Source organism: Schistocerca americana, chromosome 1 (genome assembly GCF_021461395.2).
Source record: "Schistocerca americana isolate TAMUIC-IGC-003095 chromosome 1, iqSchAmer2.1, whole genome shotgun sequence".
NCBI classification, from domain to species: Eukaryota; Metazoa; Arthropoda; class Insecta; order Orthoptera; family Acrididae; genus Schistocerca; species Schistocerca americana.
Window position 1 is genome coordinate 1,160,569,125 of NC_060119.1, and position 22,120 is coordinate 1,160,591,244.

General features: G+C 44.5%; 1 protein-coding gene and 1 pseudogene across 1 annotated transcript in view; both read left to right on the top strand.

Annotated features, from left to right (window-relative positions):
* LOC124551788 (ionotropic receptor 25a-like) overlaps window positions 1-22,120 on the top strand; it is a 250,148-nt gene that overhangs the window by 180,843 nt on the left and 47,185 nt on the right. Inside the window, exons 11-12 of the mRNA XM_047126467.1 lie at window positions 1,326-1,503; window positions 16,151-16,334. Of these exons, the coding sequence (XP_046982423.1) occupies window positions 1,326-1,503; window positions 16,151-16,334 (362 nt within the window). The remainder of the gene's footprint in view (window positions 1-1,325; window positions 1,504-16,150; window positions 16,335-22,120) is intronic.
* Window positions 1,810-1,927, top strand: LOC124552292 (annotated as a pseudogene).

Genomic DNA, 22,120 nt, shown 5'->3' on the forward strand with positions numbered 1-22,120 from the left:
TGAAAGGGTAAGGATGATCATGATGGGGGTAGCTACCGACGCGGAGGGAATCTGCGATCTCGGTGAGCACCTCCCTCACACAGTTCTTGTTGGGGGGGAGGGGGGGGGGGGAGACAGGAGTGACGACTGCTCCCGTGGAGGCCGTCTCCTTGTTGTCGGCGGTTTTCCCCGACTGCATGACCACCTCCCTAGGAACCTGCGTTGCCGCGTCGGCCAGGGAGGCAGTCGTTTGTGTTGCCGCGTCTACCCCCGTACTGGTGGGGGTCGGTGCCACGTCCGGCATCGTGCGGGACGCGAGGTACAAGGCGACCCTTAGTTGAGTGTACCTCCTGGCGCGTCTCTTCTAGTTCCGCTCTCAGGGCCGCACTCGCCTCCGCCACGGCGGATTTGAGCGCGGTGATTGCGTCCTCGCTGGCTTCCCGCAGTGATCGGCGGAAGGCGTCCACGGCGTCTTCGTGGCGCAGCCCGCTTCCCCTACTAAGGTAGGAGGGCGGGGTGTCCACCTTTTCTTCTTGCTGGGCCACATCTTCGTGTGTGGTGGCCAACTTCCGCTGCTTCCACGTCTTCAGATAGCTGCAGCTGCGCGCGGTTGCGGTGTGCGAGCCACCGCAATTTACGCACACCGCTGCAGTACCCCTTGGTTTGGTGCAGTTGCGTGTGTCGTGCGGTTTCCCGCACTTAACACACGCAACCGCGCCGTCGCATTCCCTTGCTATGTGTCCCAGCTTTTGGCACTTATAGCACTGTAATCGTGCCACAGGCTTCCGCTTCTTCTTCTTGTTGCCGCAACCGTTGCTCCCGACTGCGTTTAGCAGGAGCTCCACAGCAGCATCAATCTTGCCTCTTCCTCCATTCCTACTTCTCGGCATGGCGTTGGCTAGCGGCGTTGGCGTGCGCGAGCGACGGTAACGAGGTGAGTCGCAGCGAGTCGAGCAGCGGAGTGCGTGAACTGACTCCCAGACACACGACGACCCGCAAATACTATCGGTCCCTCCAGAGATGGTACGACAGTGCACTTATCGATACGCGCTGCTGCTGCCGCTCACGGGCAAGTAAGGCAGGAAGTTAGTGACGCCAGTAAATGGAATAAGAAAACGAGGCAGCAGTACCGTAATAGAAGGTGACAAACAATAAATGGCATGAACACGAGCTGTGCACGGCTCATCTTGATTAATTATTTTTTGGTGTTGCGATTTTTTCCCGTCAGTGTGTTTCCTTCAGTTATCTTTGCAAAACCTTAAAAGAAGGCCCTCATAAAAGTGGAAATGGTGCTTGCTTGGTTGTTGATGCATGGCTCGTTAACACTCGTCGGGCGGCGTGCGCAGTGATACGGAAGCCGGTGCGCGAGACGTCGCTGTTCAAGTTCATGACGGTGCTGCGGCTGGAGGTGTGGCTGAGCATCGTGGGCGCGCTCACCGTCACCGGCATCATGATCTGGCTGCTGGACAAGTACTCGCCCTACAGCGCCCAGAACAACAAGGAGATGTACCCGTACCCCTGCAGGTGCGTACCTCCCCACCAGCGGCCACCCCGAAAGTGGGGGAACTAAGGTTAGTATGGCAGGTAGGTTGGACCACTTCGTGTTGCTCGACTTGCCATGAAACAGCGGTCGCATGTAGTGTTTCGAATAAAATGGAGACATCGCTCCGCCATTTGCTAAAACTTGAATGAGTAGAGGTTGAATTTGTGTCACAAATAAACGTTATTGGTTTTTGAGTGTCGAAGCTGGTGAACGGGGTAACTTTCACCATCGGTTTGTACTGTTAAAGGTAAGAAATAATATTGCCACACTAGTATTAGTATCTAAATGCCAACGGCCTTGCCACAGTGGTAACACCGGTTCCCGTCAGATAACCGAAGTTAAGCGCAGTTGGGCTGGGCAAGCACTTGGATGGGTCACCATCCGGTCTGCCGAGCGCTGTTGGCAAGAGGGGTGGACTCAGCCCTTGTGAGGCAACTGAGGAGCTACTTGATTGAGAAATAGTGGCTCCGGTCTCGGAAACTGACATATGGTCGGGAGAGCGGTGTGCTGACCACATGCCCCTCCATATCCGCATCCGGTGACGCCTGTGGGCTGAGGATGACACGGCGACCAGTCGGTACCTTTGGGCCTTAATGGCCTGTGCGGGAGGAGTTTAATTTTAGTATTAATATCTAAGTACCGTAAAGCAGATATACAGGATGAGTCAAAAAGGACTTTCCAGTTTTGGAATGATATAGAAATTTATTGAGACAATTTACAGAATCGGTAAATGCATAATTTTGTGGCAGACAACTTCAAGTTTCCTATAAAAGTGCCAAGTGTCATTATGGTTCGATATGAGCACCAACTGTGATGCGACAAACATGTCACTGGTGATCAATTTCTTCCCACACTCGATGCAAAAAGCCGTGCGTGACTTGTGCAAAAGCAGTGCAGATTCGATTTTTCAGGTAAGCTAAATTGTTTGGTAGGGGAGGAATATAGACACAGTCTTTAATGAAACCCCAGAGAAAAAAGTTCCTTTCAAGAAACCAAAACACACAGCGAGCACTCTCCACACCAGTGAAAGTAGCCATTTTAACTGTGCACCACGCTAGCACTCCTGGTTGGCGGAATGGGGTACTGACGCACTACGTGAATCAAACTTGAGATTGTTTGCTACTAAATGGTACATCTACCGATCTGTGAGTTATCTTAACAAATTTCTGTATCATTCCAAAGTTGTAAAGACTTACCTTGTACTTTGGTCGCCGTGGTTATTTTGACCACTCATCGCCAAGAGTTTTACAGCGCTCTGCTGGCCCTCAGTTGGGTATTTAGTATATATTGTCTGTTGGTAAAGTACCGTCATGTACTCTATGAGGCGCCGTATAGTGCTGATTTCTTGCGCAACAGTTGGCGAACCTGTTGCGACTTATAATTGTATGCGAAAAAGTGTGTTAAAATCAGATTGTACTGAATCCACCGATATCATTTAACTGCAAAGCGATCGGTGTTTCAGTTGTATCATGACATTACTCGATTAATTCTCAAAACAGAAAATTGATTAGTTTTTTTTAGAGATGTGTATATCAGCTACTAAATTACGATTTCTGAGGTCACGTCCATGATTTCTCTGTTTCCGTGTTACTTTGACCACCAGTCATTGTTACCCCAGGGTTACAGATACACAACTTATTAAATAGTGTTGTTGCCAATTACAGTGTGCAACTAAGGAATACGTACATTAACTATCATTATATAGTCGACGGCTCATTTGTTACTGTTTATGTGCCTACAACTAAGAAAACAAATGTCGGTCATATATTGCTCAAATTGCAAGCTGTTGTGGTTCAGGCAGTGATTGAAGTACAACATATAATGCCAAATATACCAGGAAACACGGAATGAAGACTGTGTGGCCACAAGTGTCAGACATTGTCTAGATAGATGAAGAAAGATAACCTTAATTCTAACTGCAATAGATGTTTAGAAACGATAATTATGTCTGAAATGGAAGAAATTGAAGTTATTACGCTGAGCTACATTTGGAGCTATGTGTGTGGTACTTCATCTTAGCACCTTTCATATTATTTATAATTTTGCTCATGGATCAAACTGTTTGTTTTATGTACTGTACAAGTTTTTTCTCTTTTATGAGACTTAATAAAGCACATATGAATACTGTAGATCACTGTATTTGTTCCTGAGTGGTCAAAGTTTCATTGTGTTTTTGAAATATTGACCACAAATTGAATGGTAGCTGATATTTGTGGTGGAAGTATAACCCAGTCACTGCATCCGGTAATCCACACTAATTTTGACCACCTACATTTTTCCGTTAGTTTCTCTGCGTTTTGGAAAATGTAATGTACTGATTCCCCCTCCCTCCCACCTCATGAACCATGGACCTTGCCTTGGTGGGGAGGCTTGCGTGCCTCAGCGATACAGATGGGGGTAGCATAGGTGCAACCACAATAGAGAGGTATCTGTTGGGAGGCCAGAAAACGTGTGGTTCCCGAAGAGGGGCAGCAGCCTTTCCAGTAGTTGCAGGGGCAACAGTCTTGGTGATTGACTGATCTGGCCTTGTAACATCAACCAAAACGGCCTTGCTGTGTTGGTACCGAGAATGTCTGCAAGCAAGGAGAAACTGCAGCTGTAATTTTTTTCCGACGGCATGCAGCTCTACTGTATGGTTAAACGATGATGGCATCCACTTGGGTAAAATATTCCAGAAGTAAAACAGTCCCCCATTCGGATCTCCTGATGGGGACTACTCAGGACGACGTCTTCTTCACGAAAAGCATAACTGACGTTCTGCGGATCGGAGCGTGATTTGTCAGATGACTTAATCGGGCAGGTAGGTTGGAACATTTAAAAAGGGAAATGGATAGGTTACAGTTAGATATAGTGGGAATTGCTGAAGTTCGGTGGCAGAAGGAACAGAACTTCTGGCCAGGTGAACACAAGGTTATAAATGCAAAATAAAATGGTGGTAATGCAAGAGCAGGTTTAACAATGAGTAAAAAAAATAGGAACACGGATAAGCTACTAAGAACAGCATAGTCTGGTGTGCAAGATGTGTGAGACAGGCGAAATACCCTCAAAATTCAGGAAGAATATAATAATTCTAATTCTAAAGAAACCAGGTGCTGACAGGTGTGAAAATTACCGAACTACCAGTTTAATAAGTCACGGCTGCTAAATACTAACACGAATCCTTCACAGAAGAGTGGAGAAACCAATAGAAGCCGACCTCAGGGAGGATCAGTTTGGATTCCAGAGAAATGTAGGCACACGCAAGGCGATACAGACCCTACGACTTCTCGTAGAAGATAGGTTAATAAAAGGCAAACTACGTTTATAGCATTAGTGTAGACCTAGAGAAAGCTGTTGACTGGGGTACTCTGTTTGAAATTCTAAAGATGGCGGGGGTAAAATACAGAGAGCGAAAGGCTATTTACAATTTGTACAGAAACTGGATTGCACTTATAAGAGTCGAGGGACACGAAAAAAAACAGTGATTGGGAAGCGTTGGGACAGGGTTGTAGCCTATCCTCGATGTTATTCTGTCTGTATGTTGAGCAATCAGTAAGGCAACAAAAGAAAAAATTGGAGTAGGAATTAAAATCCAGGGAGAAGAAATAAAGACTTCGAGGTTTGCTGGTGGCATTGCAATTTTGTTAGAGGCAGCAAAGGACCTGGAAGAGCAGTTGAACGGAGTGGACAGTATCTTGAAAGGATACTATAAGATGAACATCAACAAAATCAAAACGAGGATAATGGACCCTAGTCGAATTAAATCAGGTGATGCTGAGGGAATTAGATTAGGAAATGAGATATTTAAAGTAGTAAATGAGTTTTGTTGTTTGTGAAGCAAAATAACTCATGATGGTCGAAGTAAAGGAGGATATAAAACGTCGACTGGCAATGGCAAGAAAAGCTTTTCTGATGAAGAGAATTTTGTTAGCATAGAATATAGATTTAAGTGTCAGGAAGTCCTTTCTGGAAGTATGAAGTGTAGCCATGTATGGAAGTGAACATGAACGAGAAACAGTGTAGACAAGAAGAGAGTAGAAGCTTTTGAAATGTGGTGCTACAGAAGAATGCTGAAGATTAGATGGGTAGATCACAATAACTGATGAGGAGGTACTGAATAGAATTGGGGAGGTGAGAAATTTGTGGCACAACTTGACTAGAAGAAGGGATCGGTTGGTAGGACATTTCTGAGGCATCAGGGGATAACCAATCGAGTACTAGAGGGAAGCGTGTGGGGTAAAAATCGTAAAGGGAGACCAAGAGATAAGTACACTAAGCAGATTCAGAAGGATGTAGGTTGCGGTAGTTACTCGGAGATGAAGAGGCTTGCACAGGATGAAGTAGCACGGATAGTTGCATCAAATCAGTCTTTGGACTAAAGACCACAAAACAACACCACTGTACTAATTGGTATGTAAACCTTTCATACAAGGTCCTATGTTCACTAACAAAAATGTCGCAGAAGTAAAAAAGCAGACATGATAATCGCATTTAAATCTGAAAAACGTTCAAAATATACCCGGTTTACTGTAGTCTAAAGTACAGGGGATGGGCCAAAATATGGAAACGCCACAAACACAACACATTACCATATCTGATAAGGCGTAGGAAAACCGTTGGCGTACAAAACATTTTCCAGGTGTCTCGAAATGGATAAATGCTGGTCCTATATGGTTTTCAAGGGAATCTTATATCATTCTTCTTGCAAAATAACAGCAACGTCAGGTAATGATGATGGAGGTGGATGGCGACCACATACTCTTCGTTCGAACGTAGACCACAGAGTCTCAATAATATTGAGATGCCCTACCTGTGATGTTAATGTGACAGTTCACCTTCATGCTCATAAAACCAGTCCTCGACGATGCAAGCTGTGTGAACGGGAGTCCTGTCGTCTAGGAACACAGCATCAGCATTGGGGAACAAACATTGTACCACGAGCAGACCTGATCAGCCCAAATGGTCACGTAAACCTTGGCAATAGTGTGACCATACAGAACTGAAAGTTATCTGTTTAGAGTTGGCTGTATGCTGAAACTGTGTGTAGCTGAATTTCTCGCTAACAGTCTGAAAACTGCCTGGTTTCTAAATTCCGATTACAGACTCATAACTAGAATCAGCGTAGCTACCCTACTTTTTAACATAAACTTATTTATGCAAATTACTTAATATGAATATGAATTTAATTATCTGAATTGTATTTGATTATCTGTATGGTAGATTGCACGAAAGATCTATTCACAACAATACTCACAATGGCTAACTGTGCGTAATTTAAATGTACCCTATTACAAAAAAAGCATGTGTAGAATGTACATGAAATTTCACTAATTGAAAACTGTTTCTAATGTTCCGTCAAAAACGTTCATTTTAGCCCTACAGCAAATTCCTTCGTTGCAACGGATAACCTGATTTTGCTCTGGCTGCATTGCAAATGATGAGCTGAAATAAATCACAGCAAGGCATTTTGCCTTCTTATCGTTATTTCAGTTTTTTCATTGTGTTTTCTAAATCATTAATTATTATTTCTACTAAAGTGCGCAGCATGACAACGCATATTTTAACAAACAGTGAAGATATGATTTTTGAAAAAATCTATAAATGACAAAAGGTATTAGTTTAAAATTCTTTTAATGAGACGAAAAAGAACTCTGACAAATACCAACAACAAGCATTCTCTCTCTCCGCATTGTCGTACTCGATAATGTCTATTACCAAAATTTGTTTTCTTGAATTTCTAATACATTTTTATCTAACTGATCTAAATGAGGGAGAGCTAATTAAAATACTGAACACACGATTGATTGTTCTCTCTGACTACCAACACGTAGATATCGTTGGACACAATTCAGTCTTTGCACAAAATAATTACTGAACTCACTCTTGTAAATAGAAAGCTCAAAATATCTTACCTTCTTCTGAAGTACAATCTCTTTATAAAATAATCTTAAAAGTTATTCTTCATCTTCGGGTCACACACCATGGAACATCTGCAGTAGAAATCTCTGTGCGCCAAGCTGCTCATTCCTCCATGATCCAACACCCTCTCTCCACGACTCCACAACTATACTCCGTTCATCATAAGAATAAACCTGGTGTAAACAAACACCAAAGCGATGATTGGTCAGTAACCGTAGTACACGTACATGATGATGTTACATTACAGGAAGTAGGTCCTCCTTATGTATTACATATATTATTACTAAATTACGTTAAATGAAACTTTAAGATATTCAAATGTATTAACAGCCATCCTACCTTTTTCTTAATTACGCTTTGGTTACGTAGTTTTATTTCAAAAATCGTGTATAGTCGCAGCCTTTGCACTGTTGTGCTCGGATCGACGCGCTGTTAATACGCAGTACGAAAATGACTGCGGCAGCTTCCTGTTCCGTAGCGAAACATGCGTGTGGAACACGATTAAAAAGTGCCGAGAAATAGGTTATTCTTTACGTTTGTCTTAAATTTACAGAGATAATCGGCTCTGAAGTTTTCCGAGGGACTGTATTGGCAACAGTTGCAACAAAAATGAAAGTTTGTGTTCAGCGGACTCGGTAGCGTAATAGTCTGGCTGACTTATTACTGCACATGTTTAGTTGGTTAATGTCTCGCCTGAGTCAATTTTTTTTCTCATTCAAACTGAATTACCTACAACTCGCAATTGTAAAATTCGTCATCATTTTATGAATAATGCATGTCTTCTCGTTTTTAATTACATATTGCACGCGAAATTCCTGCTATCAAATATCAATTCTCAGTTATCGATATTTTATGAAAGACTGTTAACAAATGTTGCTTAAATTGAGATAGGATAACAATTTATTTTTTAAGGAAAAAACTAAATACTCTTTATTTGGAGTATGTCAACTGTTTTATAACACAGATGTGTCGTGGAAACATGAAAAACAATCATTTTCACAGCATCGAGCACACCATGCATTTGCTGCATTTTTACATTTGCCACTGTACCATTGCAATATGAACCCAACAGTACTGATCTGCAACCAAGTTAAGGGATTTGGCCCGAGAAATAACAAGACTGTTAAGCTACCAGACGTACTGGATCTAACCCACGCAGCTTTCTCATGTCACTGCCGGACATTGGTGGGATGTAGAATGACACGTCATAAAAGAAGAGGAGAAAATGCGGCGCCTCGGTTGCTTCGTGGATTCTGTTGTTGATCGACTCTTTGTCAAAGTAACAGATGACAGTTCCATTACCGAATGTATTTCTCGGATTCCGATAAGGAAGGAGCAAAGAGATTACCAGACGACTGACTGTAATTAGTACCTTCACTGGCTTCAGTGTTCAGCAGTACGGTGAAATCCGTGCAGTATACTTTTGCATCACACACGGCTCGCTCAGAAAAATTACGCTACGTTTAAGTTAGGAATTTTCATCACTCTTGTGATTATAATACTATGAGAACGAGTGCTGGAGTTTTGCCTAATATTATTTCATTTTCTTTAAAAATTAAATGACATTCAAAACTATATTGTTTCTTTTCCCGTTTCTTTTTACGTCTGAACTGCAGCTGCTCACATCATTCCAGGCTAGTTGGACCGCTGGTTGGCCAGTGCTGTCAGAGTTTACTGCCTCGGTAAAGCTGTTGTCCCGCCCATTATCGCTCAGTCTATGTGCGTTTTACGCAGCATAAAACGTATCCTTATGATCGTGCTTGACTGTACTGGTCACAACTTGTCTTCCGCTCCACGTGAAACGAACTCCAATGAGATCCAAGCAAACGCGGAAGAATATATAGCGTAATGTTTACATCAGGTTTATTCTTATGATGAACAGAATATACTGCTGCTCAAGGCTGCGGCGCGACTTGACTGACACCAACTAGTTTTCCCGCGCTTTTGTCAATAATGCAACCACTGGAAATCAAAGACTCTGTATCGCCCATGTGCTCAGCATGCAAAGATATTAGAAGTGACAACATTCCGAATAAACAGATAATTTTCCTTATACACTACTGGCCATTAAAATTGCTACACCAAGAAGAAATGCAGATGTTAAACGGTTATTCATTTGACAAATATATTATACTAGAACTGACATATGATTACATTTTCACGCAATTTGGGTGCATAATATCCTGAGAAATCAGTACCCAGGAGAACCAATTCTGGCCGTAATAACGGCCTTGATACGCTGGGCATTGAGTCAAACAGAGCTTGGATGGCGTGTACAGATACAGCTGCCCATGCACCTTCAACACGACACCACAGTTCATCAAGAGTAGTGACTGGCGTAATGTGACGAGCCAGTTGCTAGGCCACTATTGACCAGACGTTTTCAGTTGGTGAGAGATCTGGAGAATGTGCTGGCCAGGGCAGCAGTCGAACATTTTCTGTATCCAGAAAGGCCCGTACAGGACCTGCAACATGCGGTCGTGCATTATCCTGCTAAAATGTAGGGCTTCGCAGGGATCGAACGAAGGATAGAGCCACGGGTCGTAACACATCTGAAATGTAACGTCCACTGTTCAAAGTGCCGTCATTGCGAACAAGAGGTGACCGAGACGTGTAACCAATGGCACCCCATACCATCACGCAGGGTGATAACGCCAGTACGGCGATGACAAATACACGCTTCCAATGTGCGTTCACCGCGATGTCGCCAAACACGGATGCGACCATCATGATGCTGTAAACAGAATCTGGATTCACCCGAAAAAATGACGTTTTGCCATTCGTGCACCCAGGTTCGTCATTGAGTACACCATCGCAGGCGCTCCTGTCTGTGATGCAGCGTCAAGGGTAACCGCAGCCATGGTCTCCGAGATGATAGTCCATGCTGCTGCAAACGTCGTCGAACTGTTCGTACAGATGGTTGTTGTGTTGCAAACGTCCTCATCTGCTGACTCAGGGGTCGAGACGTGGCTGCACGATCCGTTACAGCCGTGCGGATAAGATGCCTGTCATTTTGACTGCTAGTGATACGAGGCCTTTGGGATCCAGCACGGCGATCCGTATTACCCTCCTGAACCCACCGATTCCATATTCTGCTAACAGTAATTGGATCTCGACCAACGCGAGCAGCCATGTCGCGATACGATAAACCGCAATCGCGATAGGTTACAATCCGACGTTTATCAAAGTCGGAAACGTGATGGTACGCATTTCTCCTCCTTACACGAGGCATCATAACACCGATTCACCCGGCAATGCCGGTCAACTGCTGTTTGTGTATGAGAAATAGGTTTCAAACTTTCCTCATGTCAGCTCGTTGTAGGTGTCGCGACCGGCGCCAACCTTGTGTGAATGCTCTGAAAAGCTAATCATTTGCGTGTCACAGCATCTTCTTCCTGTCGGTTAAATTTCGCGTATGTAGGACGTCATCTTCGTGGTGTAGCAATTTTAATGGCCACTAGTGTACACTACTAAATTTCACGTCTGTAGCACGTCATCTTCGTGGTGCAGCAATTTTAATGGCCAGTAGTGTATTTACTTTCTAAGATGCACCGAATGATAATATACAAGAACAACTTTGATTTACTGACAATTCATTTAGTGAATAAGCCTTACTAAGTAACCACAGGGCCTATTGAAAACAACAATGCGGCCTCCCAAACCAGCACCGAACCCCAGCCATGCGCCGCTCTTGGGATGTGAACTAGGCCAGATTGGAAACAGTGCGAAATAAGACTCTTTCGACCAAATGGCACTCTGGCTACACACACCAGGCTTTATGGTTTCGGCTCCACGTTTCCCTGTTAAAGGCGTTTGCAACACCGATGAGCGGTTTTGGAATTCCAGCTCGCCCCAATGCCCTGCTTTTGGAGTTCCCTTAGTGTTGTTTTGATGCTGATAGAATTCACGAGAGCGACGTTAAGTTCTGTAGAGACTTTTGCAGCTGCAGTCCTCTTACTTTTCGTCTCAATCCTCTTAAATAACTGTCCGTCACGATCACTCAACACACACGCATTGTGATTCACCGGATGATGTTTTCCCGCTTGCCCTGTATGCCTCTTGAAACTCCAAGTACTTCGGCTACGTTTGTTACGAAAGTAGCCACCGTACGCTTATCAAGCATTTGTTCACTTTCGGATTCACTTAGCTCCGACATAACGCACTTACTCGCAACTTCACAGCACACCGTTGTGACCACGACTGTTCCTTACAACGTATTGAGGACATTTCAAGATGTTTTTCGTAGTCAAATACAACAGTGCAACCTGCAATCTTAGTTAAAGACTGCATTTACAATATGTGATCAAAAGTATGCGGACACCTGGCTGAAAATGACTTACAAATTCGTGGCGCCCTCCATCGGTAATTCTGGAATTCAACATGTTGGTCCACCCTTAGCCTTGATGACAACTTCCACTCTCGCAGGCATACGGTCAACCAGGTGCTGGAAGGTTTCCTGGAGAATGGCAGCCCACTCATCACGGAGTGCTCCACAGAGGAAAGTTTCGATGTCGATCGGTGAGGCCTGGCACGAAGTCGGCGTTCCAAAACATCCCAGAGAAGTTCTATAGGATTCAGGTCAGGACTCTGTGCAGGCCAGCCATTACAGGGATGCTACTGTCGTGTAACCACTCCGCCACAGGCCGTGCATTATGAACAGGTGCTCTATCATGTTGAAAGATTCAATCGCCATCCCCGAATTGCTCTACAACAGTGGGAAGCAAGAAGGTGCTTAAAACATCAATATAGTAGGCCCGTGCCACAGCACGGGCCTACTATATAGTGCCACGCAAAACAATAAGTGGAGCAAGCCCCCTCCATGAAAAACACGACCACACCATAACACCACTGCCTCCGAATTTTACTGTTGGCACTACACACGCTGGCAGAAGACGTTCACCAGGCATTCGCCATAACCACACCCTGCCATCGGGTCACCAAATTGTGTACCGTGATTCGTCACACCGCACAACGTTTTCCCCACTGTTTAATCGTCCAGTGTTTACGCTCCTTACATCAAGCGAGGCGCGTTTGACATTTACCGGCGTGATGTGTGGCTTATGAGCAACCGCTCAACGATGAAATCCAGGTTTTCTCGCCTCCCACCTAACTGTCATTGTAATTGTAGTGGATCCTGATGCAGTTTGGAATTCCTGTGTGATGGTCTGGATAGATGTCTGCCTATTACACATTACGAACCTCTTCAACAGTCGGCGGTCTCTATCAGTCAACGGACGAGGTCGGCCTTTTGCGCTTTTGTGCTGTACGTGTCCATTCACGTTTCCACTTCACTATCACATCGGAAACAGTGAGCCTAGGGATGTTTAATAGTGTGGAAATCTCGCATGCAGACGTATGACACAAGTGACACCCAATCACCTGACGACGTTCGTAGTCCGTGAGTTCCGCGGAGCGCCCCATCCTGCCCTCTCACGATGTATAATGACTACTGAGGTCACTGATATGGATTACCTGTCAATAGGTGGCAGCACAATGCACCTAATATGAAAAAGGTATGTTTTTAGGAGTGTCCGGATACATTTGATCACATAGTGTACGTTCAAGTACGCCTTTGTCGCAGTGTTTCGTTGTTTTCGTAAACCCCTGTAAACTGTACTGCAATAATGAAATTCCGATTTTTTTAAGGGCACAATGGCAAGTTTTAAGAATGTTGACAGCAAGCATCAAGGGGAGTGGTCTGAGACTGCCACTGGGCTTGGCATGGAAGACGTGACAGCCAATGTTTCTTTGGGCTGAAATGCAAATGCAAAAACTGAGTTGGAAATATCCTCCGAAATAGCAGAAAAATGTACCTAACGACTCTTAGGACAGACATCCGGTATATGAAAAACCACGAAAGTTGCAACATAAGCACTAACATTACACAACACTGTAATATAGGTACCCAGAAATTACAAAATATGCCTGTTTCTCAACGCACCTCCCTCCTCAGTTTTCTTGTGAGAAACATATCGTACGTTTTCAAAATGAATACAATTCTTACATATTAAAATTTTAATGTTATGACCATATATTGTACAAACATGATCTAACGTTCTTGTTTTTAACAGTTCAATGAAATCGATCTCGGTGTTTGTGTTATATTCGTAAAGACAATATTATAGTTTAATGTTGTCTTTTTTCTGAACATGAACTTTCAAGTTTTAACTACTATTTCAGTTCCAAAAATCAAACATCACCCTGCAGCGGATTGTACGCTGATATGAAACTTTCTGGCAGATGATTAAAACTGTGTGCTGGTCCGAGGCTCGAATTCGTGACCTTTGTCTTTCGCGGGCAAGTGCTCTACCATTTTTTTTTTCATTTTGTTCGTTGTTGTTCGTTGTATTTGGTCGTAGCGGACGTCACATGACATCCATTGAATTTCGTTGTCGATCCTTTCACTTAGTTTTTGTGTGACAGAGACCAGCCAGGTCTCTGACTGAAAGCGCTGAGCTAATGTGCCGGCGCCATCTGAGCTACCCAAGCACGACTCAGGACCCGTCCTCAAAGCTTTACTTCCACCAGTACATCGTTTCCTACCTTCCAAACTTCACATAAGCTCTCCTGCGAACCTTGTACTTCTGGAAGAAAGGATATTGCGGAGACATGGCTTTGCCACAACCTGGGGGATGTTTCCAGACTGAGATTTTCTCTCTGCAGCGGAGTGTGCGCTGATATGAAACTGCAGTTTTTAAGGGGAGCTTCTGTGATGTTTGGAAGGTAGGAGACGAGGTACTGGTCGAAGTAAGGCTGTGAGGAATGCTCGTGAGTTGTGCTTGGGTAGGTCAGTTGGTACAGCACTTGCCCGCAAAAGGCAAAGGTCCCGAGTTCGAGTCTCGGTCCGACATACAGTTTTAATCCGCCAGGAAGTTTCAACCAAACAAGATATTAGCCCAAGACGTATCAGCAAGGACTGTACAACTTTGAAAATGCGCACAAACATATTCACACGCCTCATAGACTTGGTCTTGGTGTCATCTTGAAGGAAAATAGATGAAGTTTACACTCAGGCGGGACGCTAGTCCAGAGGGTGGGCCAGTGCAAGCGTTGTCGGTAGTGCAGCAAACATGGCTGCCTTTACTTGTCCCGAGCTGCTCGCTGTGTGTTTTGGTTTGAAGAATCGAAGTCTGCAGCAACTTTGCAACTTAATTTTCGTACAGAGTATGGTAAAGATCCTTCAAGTGGGTGTTTTATTTATGACTGGCGTACATGTTTCATTGAAACTTGATGTTCGGTAAGACATAACAACTCATCGGGTAGTTCACATGCGTCTGACGACGGAAAAGAACAAGTGAGACAAATCTTCGTGGACAGCTCTGCAAAATCGACCCGACGTCTTTCTCGACAGCTGGGGCTCTCACTTGTGACTGTTTGGTGTGCGTTAAGGAAATGGTTGCATCTGAAACCGTACAAGTGTACAATGGTGCATGAAGTAAAAGACGCTGATAGGCTAGCTCGTAAATGGGTGAGCCGAAATGCGCGCCGGCCCGAGTGGAAGAGCGGTTCTAGGTGCTACAGTGTGGAAACGCGCGACCGCTACGGTCGCAGGTTCGAATCCTGCCTCGGGCATGGATGTGTGTGATGTCCTTACGTTAGTTAGGTTTAAGTAGTTCTAAGTTCTAGGGGACTGACGACCTTAGAAGTTAAGTCCCATAGTGCTCAGAGCCATTTGAACCATTTTTTGAACCGAAATGCGCCAACTGCATGGCCACCGCGTTCACCGAATCTGACCACACACGAAGGGAGCTCCATTAGCAGCGAATTGCAGGACTTGGTAGAAAAAAAAGGTAGGAAGATTTGGTTTAACGCCCCTTGGAAGGACTAGCTGGAATTCCAAAACCACTCATCGGTAATGAAAATATCCGAAACAGGAAAAAGTGATGCCGAAGGCGTAGACCTGGACTGCAGACAAGGGAAGACTGCCATTTGCCCTGATGGGTCATGTTCCATACTGTTTTTAACTTCTGGCCAATTCTACGTTCCAACAGTGACACACAATGGGGGTTCAGTGGTGATTTGGGCAGCGAAATCACGGTGTTCTATGAGCCCTATGACTGCTCTACGTGTCTGCATTACTGCCGAGGATTATGCGACTATTTTGGCTGATCAAATCCATCCCACGCTACAATGTTTGTAATCGTGATGCTTTGGCCCAAGAACCTCTGCCCACACGTTTCGCATCGACCAGGACTGATTCTGTGAGCTCGAGGATGAATTGTCGCATCTCCCCTGGCCACGACAGACACCAGATCTCAATAAGATTGAGGCTCTGTGGTCTGCTTTGGAGAGAACGGTGTCTGATCGCTGTACAGCTCCATTATCATTACCCTAACTTGGCCCTGTTTTTCGGGAAGAATGTTACAAGATTCTCTTGAAAACTATGCTGGATCTCTGTTTATACATTACGAGACGGCTAGGATCTGTTTCGAATGCCTATGGTTGTCCTGCACAGTATTAGGCAAGCTAATGTGTCGCGTGTTTGGTGTTCCCGTATTTTTATCCACCTCCTGTGTCTCCCTGCCCTGATCCCTTGGAACCAAGTGGCACGTACCAATACAGTGGCAAAGCGCCCGTCAGCGGAAGATGGTCACGTGACTGATACCAGTTCAACATCGTCTACAATGCTCCAAAGTGAACTCTGTGCTTTTTTAAGGCAGTGACTAACGTTTTGTCCAGCGCAGTTCGTACTTTACTTGTAGGTAACCCGCACGTGACGTTCCGTTGCAGAGAATTCACGCTGAAGGAGAGCTTCTGGTTCGCGCTGACGTCATTCACTCCACAAGGGGGCGGCGAGGCGCCCAAAGCGCTCTCCGGCCGCACGCTGGTGGCCGCCTACTGGCTCTTCGTGGTGCTCATGCTGGCCACCTTCACCGCCAACCTGGCGGCCTTCCTCACCGTCGAGAGGATGAAGGTACGTCCACCCTAGCACTGGTGTTACTCTACTATACGGTGAAACGTGGTGGCGATCAGGTTGGTACCGCGTCCCCTGTCTTCCTGAAGCCATTTCATAAGTTTCACACTGTCTTTTTGTGAATAGAATGTGAGAGTAGCTAGAATCGTACTAAATTTGTGACTGGATTCAAGGCTTTCTAACAGGTACAGGGGGTGGACAAAAATATGGACACATCAAAAACACAACACAGCACCCTGCCTAATACTGTGTAGGAAAACGGGTGCCATTCAAAAGAGCTTCCGGTCTTCTTGGACTGGAGAAATACAGGTCTTTCGTAGTTTTCAAGGGATCTTGTACCATTCTTCCTGCAAAATAATGAAAACTTCAAGTAACGATGATAGACGTCGGTAGCGACCACGCAGACCTATCTCCAAAGTAGACCACGAAGGCTCAATAATTTGAAGTCTGCTGACTTTGGTGGCCAGGGAAGATGTGACGGATCATTCTCGTGCTCACAAAACCAGCCCTGGGCGGTGTGAGATGTGTGAACAGGGGCCCGGTCGTCTTGCAACATAGAATCACCATTGGAGAACAAACATTTCACAGTGGCTTGGACGTGATCAGCCAAAATATTCCATAAACTTTGACTATAATGCAGTCTTGCGGAATACCCAAGGGAACCATGGAATGCTGCGATATGGCTGCCCAGATCATCACGGAACCCCCGCCATGTTCCACTCTTCAATGTAGACTTGGCCAGAAGCGGAAAATAGTGTGAACCAAGACTCATCCGACCAAATGATTTCTCCCATTGCTGCACAGTCCAGGTTTTATGGCTTCGGCACCACGTTTTCTGTTATGGGCATTTGTATCACAGATTGATGGTTTTGGAATTACATTTCGCCCTGCAATGCCCTGCTTATGGAGTTCCCTTCGTGTTGTTTTGATGCCGACTGGGTTCGTGAGTGCGACATTCAGTTCTGGCGTGACTTTTGCAGCTGTCGCTCTCTTATTTTTCATCACATTCCTCTTCACTTATCATCTGTCACGACCACTCAACACATACATCGGTCCGCGTTGTGACTTAGCGGAATGTGGCTGCGGAAAAACCAAACACCTCGGCTATCTTGGTTGCAGAAGAACCCACCATACGAGCACCAACCATTTTCCCACATTCCAATTCACTTACCTCCGACGTAGCGCGCTCACAACTACTCGGAACATTGTTCTGACCACGGTTCACAGTTGCAACGTATTGAGGACATTTCAGAAGTACCGTTCGTGGTCAAATATGGCTCTGAGCACTATGGGACTTAACATCTGAGGTCATCAGTCCCCTAGAGCTTAGAACTACTTAACTCTAACTAACCTATGTACATCACACACATCCATGCCCGAGGCAGGATTCGAACCTGAGACTGTAGCGGTCGCGCGGTTCCAGACTGAAGCGCCTAGAACCGCTCGGCCACAGCGCCCGGCCGTGGTCAAATACAACAGGCTTGGTTGGTATTTGCATTTACGTCCAGGCATGCATCTCTCGCCGTGTTTCCATATTTTTGTCCAACTCCTGTAGACCTCAACAATTCTTTCTTAATGGGACTACATCGACAGTTGTAGGAAACTAAATAAAACTTCACGGACTGAGAGAGAATATGTTATTACAGTGATTACAAAATGTAGTGAAATTTACAAAGAACTTTGCACTATGAGCCCACTTATCACTGACGTTGCATCCCGTACCATGGTGCCAGGAGTAATACCGCTATGCCTCTATGTGTGCAGTCGGTAACGTAATTTTATGCACAACTTAACTAATTTCCCGTACAGGTAAATGGCTGAATACGTGCTTAAGTGTGAGATTCATGTGATTTTTAATTAGTGTATAACACCACACCTTTTCAGTAAAACGAAATACAATCACTCGCTTAAACTGGCAATGTTCCTTTCTTCTTCGCATACTACTAAGCGAACTTTGATCCTCAAGTTTGCACACTCAACGGTACACCAGCTTAATTAGTTACGTGTTAATTTCATCCGGAACAATTTAATCAACAGGAAAAAATTAAATAATTTTAAATGATTGTACAGGATGGCGCGTATAGGCAGGCGGTGGGCGTAGTGGAATAATAGGGTAATTTTTAGAGAAAGGCCATTTATTGGCTAAAGCATGTTGAAAGGGGATACACAGGCCTAGGGAGGTGAGGGTGAGCCAGAGCTTACAATTTGGCGAACATTGTTCGCGAAGCTACCGAAAGTTGTTGTCTGCCAAAACTAAGTCCACAGTGCCGCAGCACCGGGAGAAGCGGGAGATGTTCAATGCTACAGGGCGCGCATCCGACTCGCGGGTGAGCAAGAATACAACAGAGCGGGCCCGGCGACTGGCGGCCGGGTATATTCGACGCACCACGCGGCTTCCTCCGCCCTGATTGGTCAGGACCGAGCAAACCGTGCGGGCGGCATGGAACTTTCCAGAGCATTCCCTGCTAAGCGACGCCTGGGGCGGCGTTACCTCGTAAGCACATGAGAGAGGCGCGTGAACAAGGTGCCCTTCGCTGGTGCTGACTTCCTGTTATTAGACTGTGGGACGAAAGAATTTACAGGCAGCTAACACTGCCGGCCGTGGCTTGACCGCAATGGAAAAATGAAGTTACCGTTTGAAAGTTCATATAATAAAGTAAAATCTCTTACTGTCTGTCTCATCCTTTACAGATGTAAGGACTAGTTTCACTCTGAAGCTTAGTCAACTAAAATACTATCCATCTAACGTGCCATTGACATGTAAACACCATTCGGCGGTTTCGCAATACGACACTAATAGGAATGGTAGGACTAGTATCGTCGAATCAAGCGAATGTGAATGATGTAGTCCTTCGAAGAACAAGTCGATAAACTTTTCATTTACGGAGAATGCCAATGAAATTCAGTGAGAGCTAGAGACTTATACGCTGAAAGATATCCTCAACGTACTCACCCTACACGTCGTACATTTAAATATGTGTATGATAAATTGAGAACAGCTGGATCTTTAACGTATCGGAAACATATCCGGCAAAGGAAAGTTACTAACGAGGAAACGGACATTGGTACTCTTGTCACTGTTATTCGAAGTCGTTGTGTTAGTTCGCGTCAAATCGCAAGGGAATCTGTCATGAGCCAGAATAGTGTTGCTCTGCATCCCCATAGATATTATCCTAACCATCTTAGTCTCCACCAAGAATTAACTGGTACGGATTGTATGCGTCGCATTGAATTCTGTCGATGGGCTCAACTTCAGATTCAGAGGAACGACACATTTATTAATTTGATTTTATTTGCTGACGAAGCTTCATTCACGAACCACGGAAATGTTAATTTGCATAACATGCATTATTGGGCAACTGAAAATCCATATCGGCTCCTTGGTCGGTGGATGTATGGTGTGGGATTCTCGAGGACAGAATTATAGGCCGCTATTTCATCGAAGAAAGGAAATACACCACATTCCTGCAAGAAACATTAAGTCTGTTATTGGAAGAAATACCTTAGGAACAGGATGTGGTATCAACACGATGGGTGTCCGGCACATTTTTCGCTGATGGCTAGAAATGAGTTGCAGAGACAATTCCTAAATCGTTGGATTGGACGCGGAGGAGATATGTCGTGGCCACCTAGTTCGCCAGACTTGACGCCTCTATATTTTTTTTCTTATGGGGATTCGTAAAAGACATTGTTTATAAAGACGTTCCGACTACACCTGAAGATATGCGAAAGAGAACTGTCAGAGCATGTGCTTCGATAAGTGCCGATGTGATAAGGAAAACCACTCAATCCATGATAAGAAGATTGCAGCACTGCAGTGATACTAATGGTCATCACTTCGAACACCTTCTGTAAATGGACGTTCATGCCACCTTTTTGACCTTCGTTGACTTTCAAAGACCTTGCTGTTGCGCATCATTTTATTCGTCTCGATAGCCGCTATCAGAAATTAAATACTAAACTATAGCATCCCATTTAAAAAAACAAAGCTGACCTTCATATCTCTGAAGCGACCCCACGTAGCAACAAAAAACCAACGCCATATTATAACCCCGTTGTCCCATGCTACATTCGTCCCGCGAACTTTCCAGCTCCTATCATACTTTCGGAGTTATTCTTCGTGGCAATAGTTAGTGACTCACCCTGCAGTTTCAGAACAGCATGAAATGATTAATCTGCAGTGCAAGCAGAACGTTCACAGGCAGTAACGAATGCGAACTGAAGTCTTGGAGCCGAGGAGCAAAGTAACTAAAACTGCAGAGAAAATCGCAATGCGCAATATCCGCTTGCAAGTCATTGCACAGTATAAATTTACCGCAGTCGGGAAATACTCACTCACTGAGAACCCAACTGTGAGCCTATGTTCATTAACAAAAATGGTTCAAATGGCTCTGAGCACTATGGGACTTAACATCTGAGGTCATCAGTCCCCTAGAACTTACAACTACTTAAACCTAACTAACCTAAGGACATCACACACATCCATGCCCGAGGCAGGATTCGAACCTGCGACCGTAGCGGTCGCGCGGTTCCAGACTGAAGCGCCTAGAACCGCTCGGCCACACCGGCCGGCTGTTCATTAACACTCAGAGTTCCAAAATATTTCTAAGTTCCGAAATGATCGACACCGAAAATATTTCCAAGTCCGAATTACCACACTTAAACCTAAGGAGCTCTCTGGCCGCACAGTCTCTTCAAATATCTTACCAAGACCAGCCTCACTGACCAAACGACGAAGACGAGACGAGCACCACTTGCTTTGTTTATATAAACCTTGGCCATGTGACTACTACCTTACTCGATACTCGATAGAACAATTTACAGTTTGACCATTATTTGTAAGACTCGACATATTATAATACTTACACATTTTAAATATATACAGCTAATTCTCCTAGTTGATTAGCAATACCGTTATTCAATTTTAAACATAGCAATATTAACTGACTCTATTCAGATTTGTACACCACAAATGGAATTGCACTAAAATTAATCACTACAGCAACTCTATTCACGTTGGCGCTGCAGTCCTATGTAAGTCAAATGATAATCTAAGTCATATTAAGTTACAAAAAAGCCTTTAAATAAACATGTGGATTGATGGGATAATGGAAGAGCTCTCTCATGCTGGCGATAATCGTTTGTGTATATTTGAAGAAATATTTGTTTTGGCCTCGGTTTTAAACTTGCTCAATGAATAATTTATAACTATTTGTTTAAAAATAATAGAAACATCTTGATTTCCGCAAGGCGTTCGATACAGTTCCCCACAGTCGTTTAATGAACAAAGTAAGAGCATATGGACTATCAGACCAATTGTGTGATTGGATTGAAGAGTTCTTAGATAACAGAACGCAGCATGTCATTCTCAATGGAGAGAAGTCTTGCGAAGTAAGAGTGATTTCAGGTGTGCCGTACGGGAGTGTCATAGGACCGTTGCTATTCACAATATACATAAATGACCTTGTGGATGACATCGGAAGTTCACTGAGGCTTTTTGCAGATGATGCTGTGGTGTATCGAGAGGTTGTAACAATGGAAAATTGTACTGAAATGCAGGAGGATCTGCACCGAATTGACGCATGGTGCAGGGAATGGCAATTGAATCTCAATGTAGACAAGTGTAATGTGCTGAGAATACATAGAAAGATAGTCCCCTTATCATTTAGCTACAAAATAACAGGTCAGCAACTGGAAGCAGTTAATTCCATAAATTATCTGGGAGTACGCATTAGGAATGATTTTAAATGGAATGATCATATAAAGTTGATCGTCGGTAAAGCACA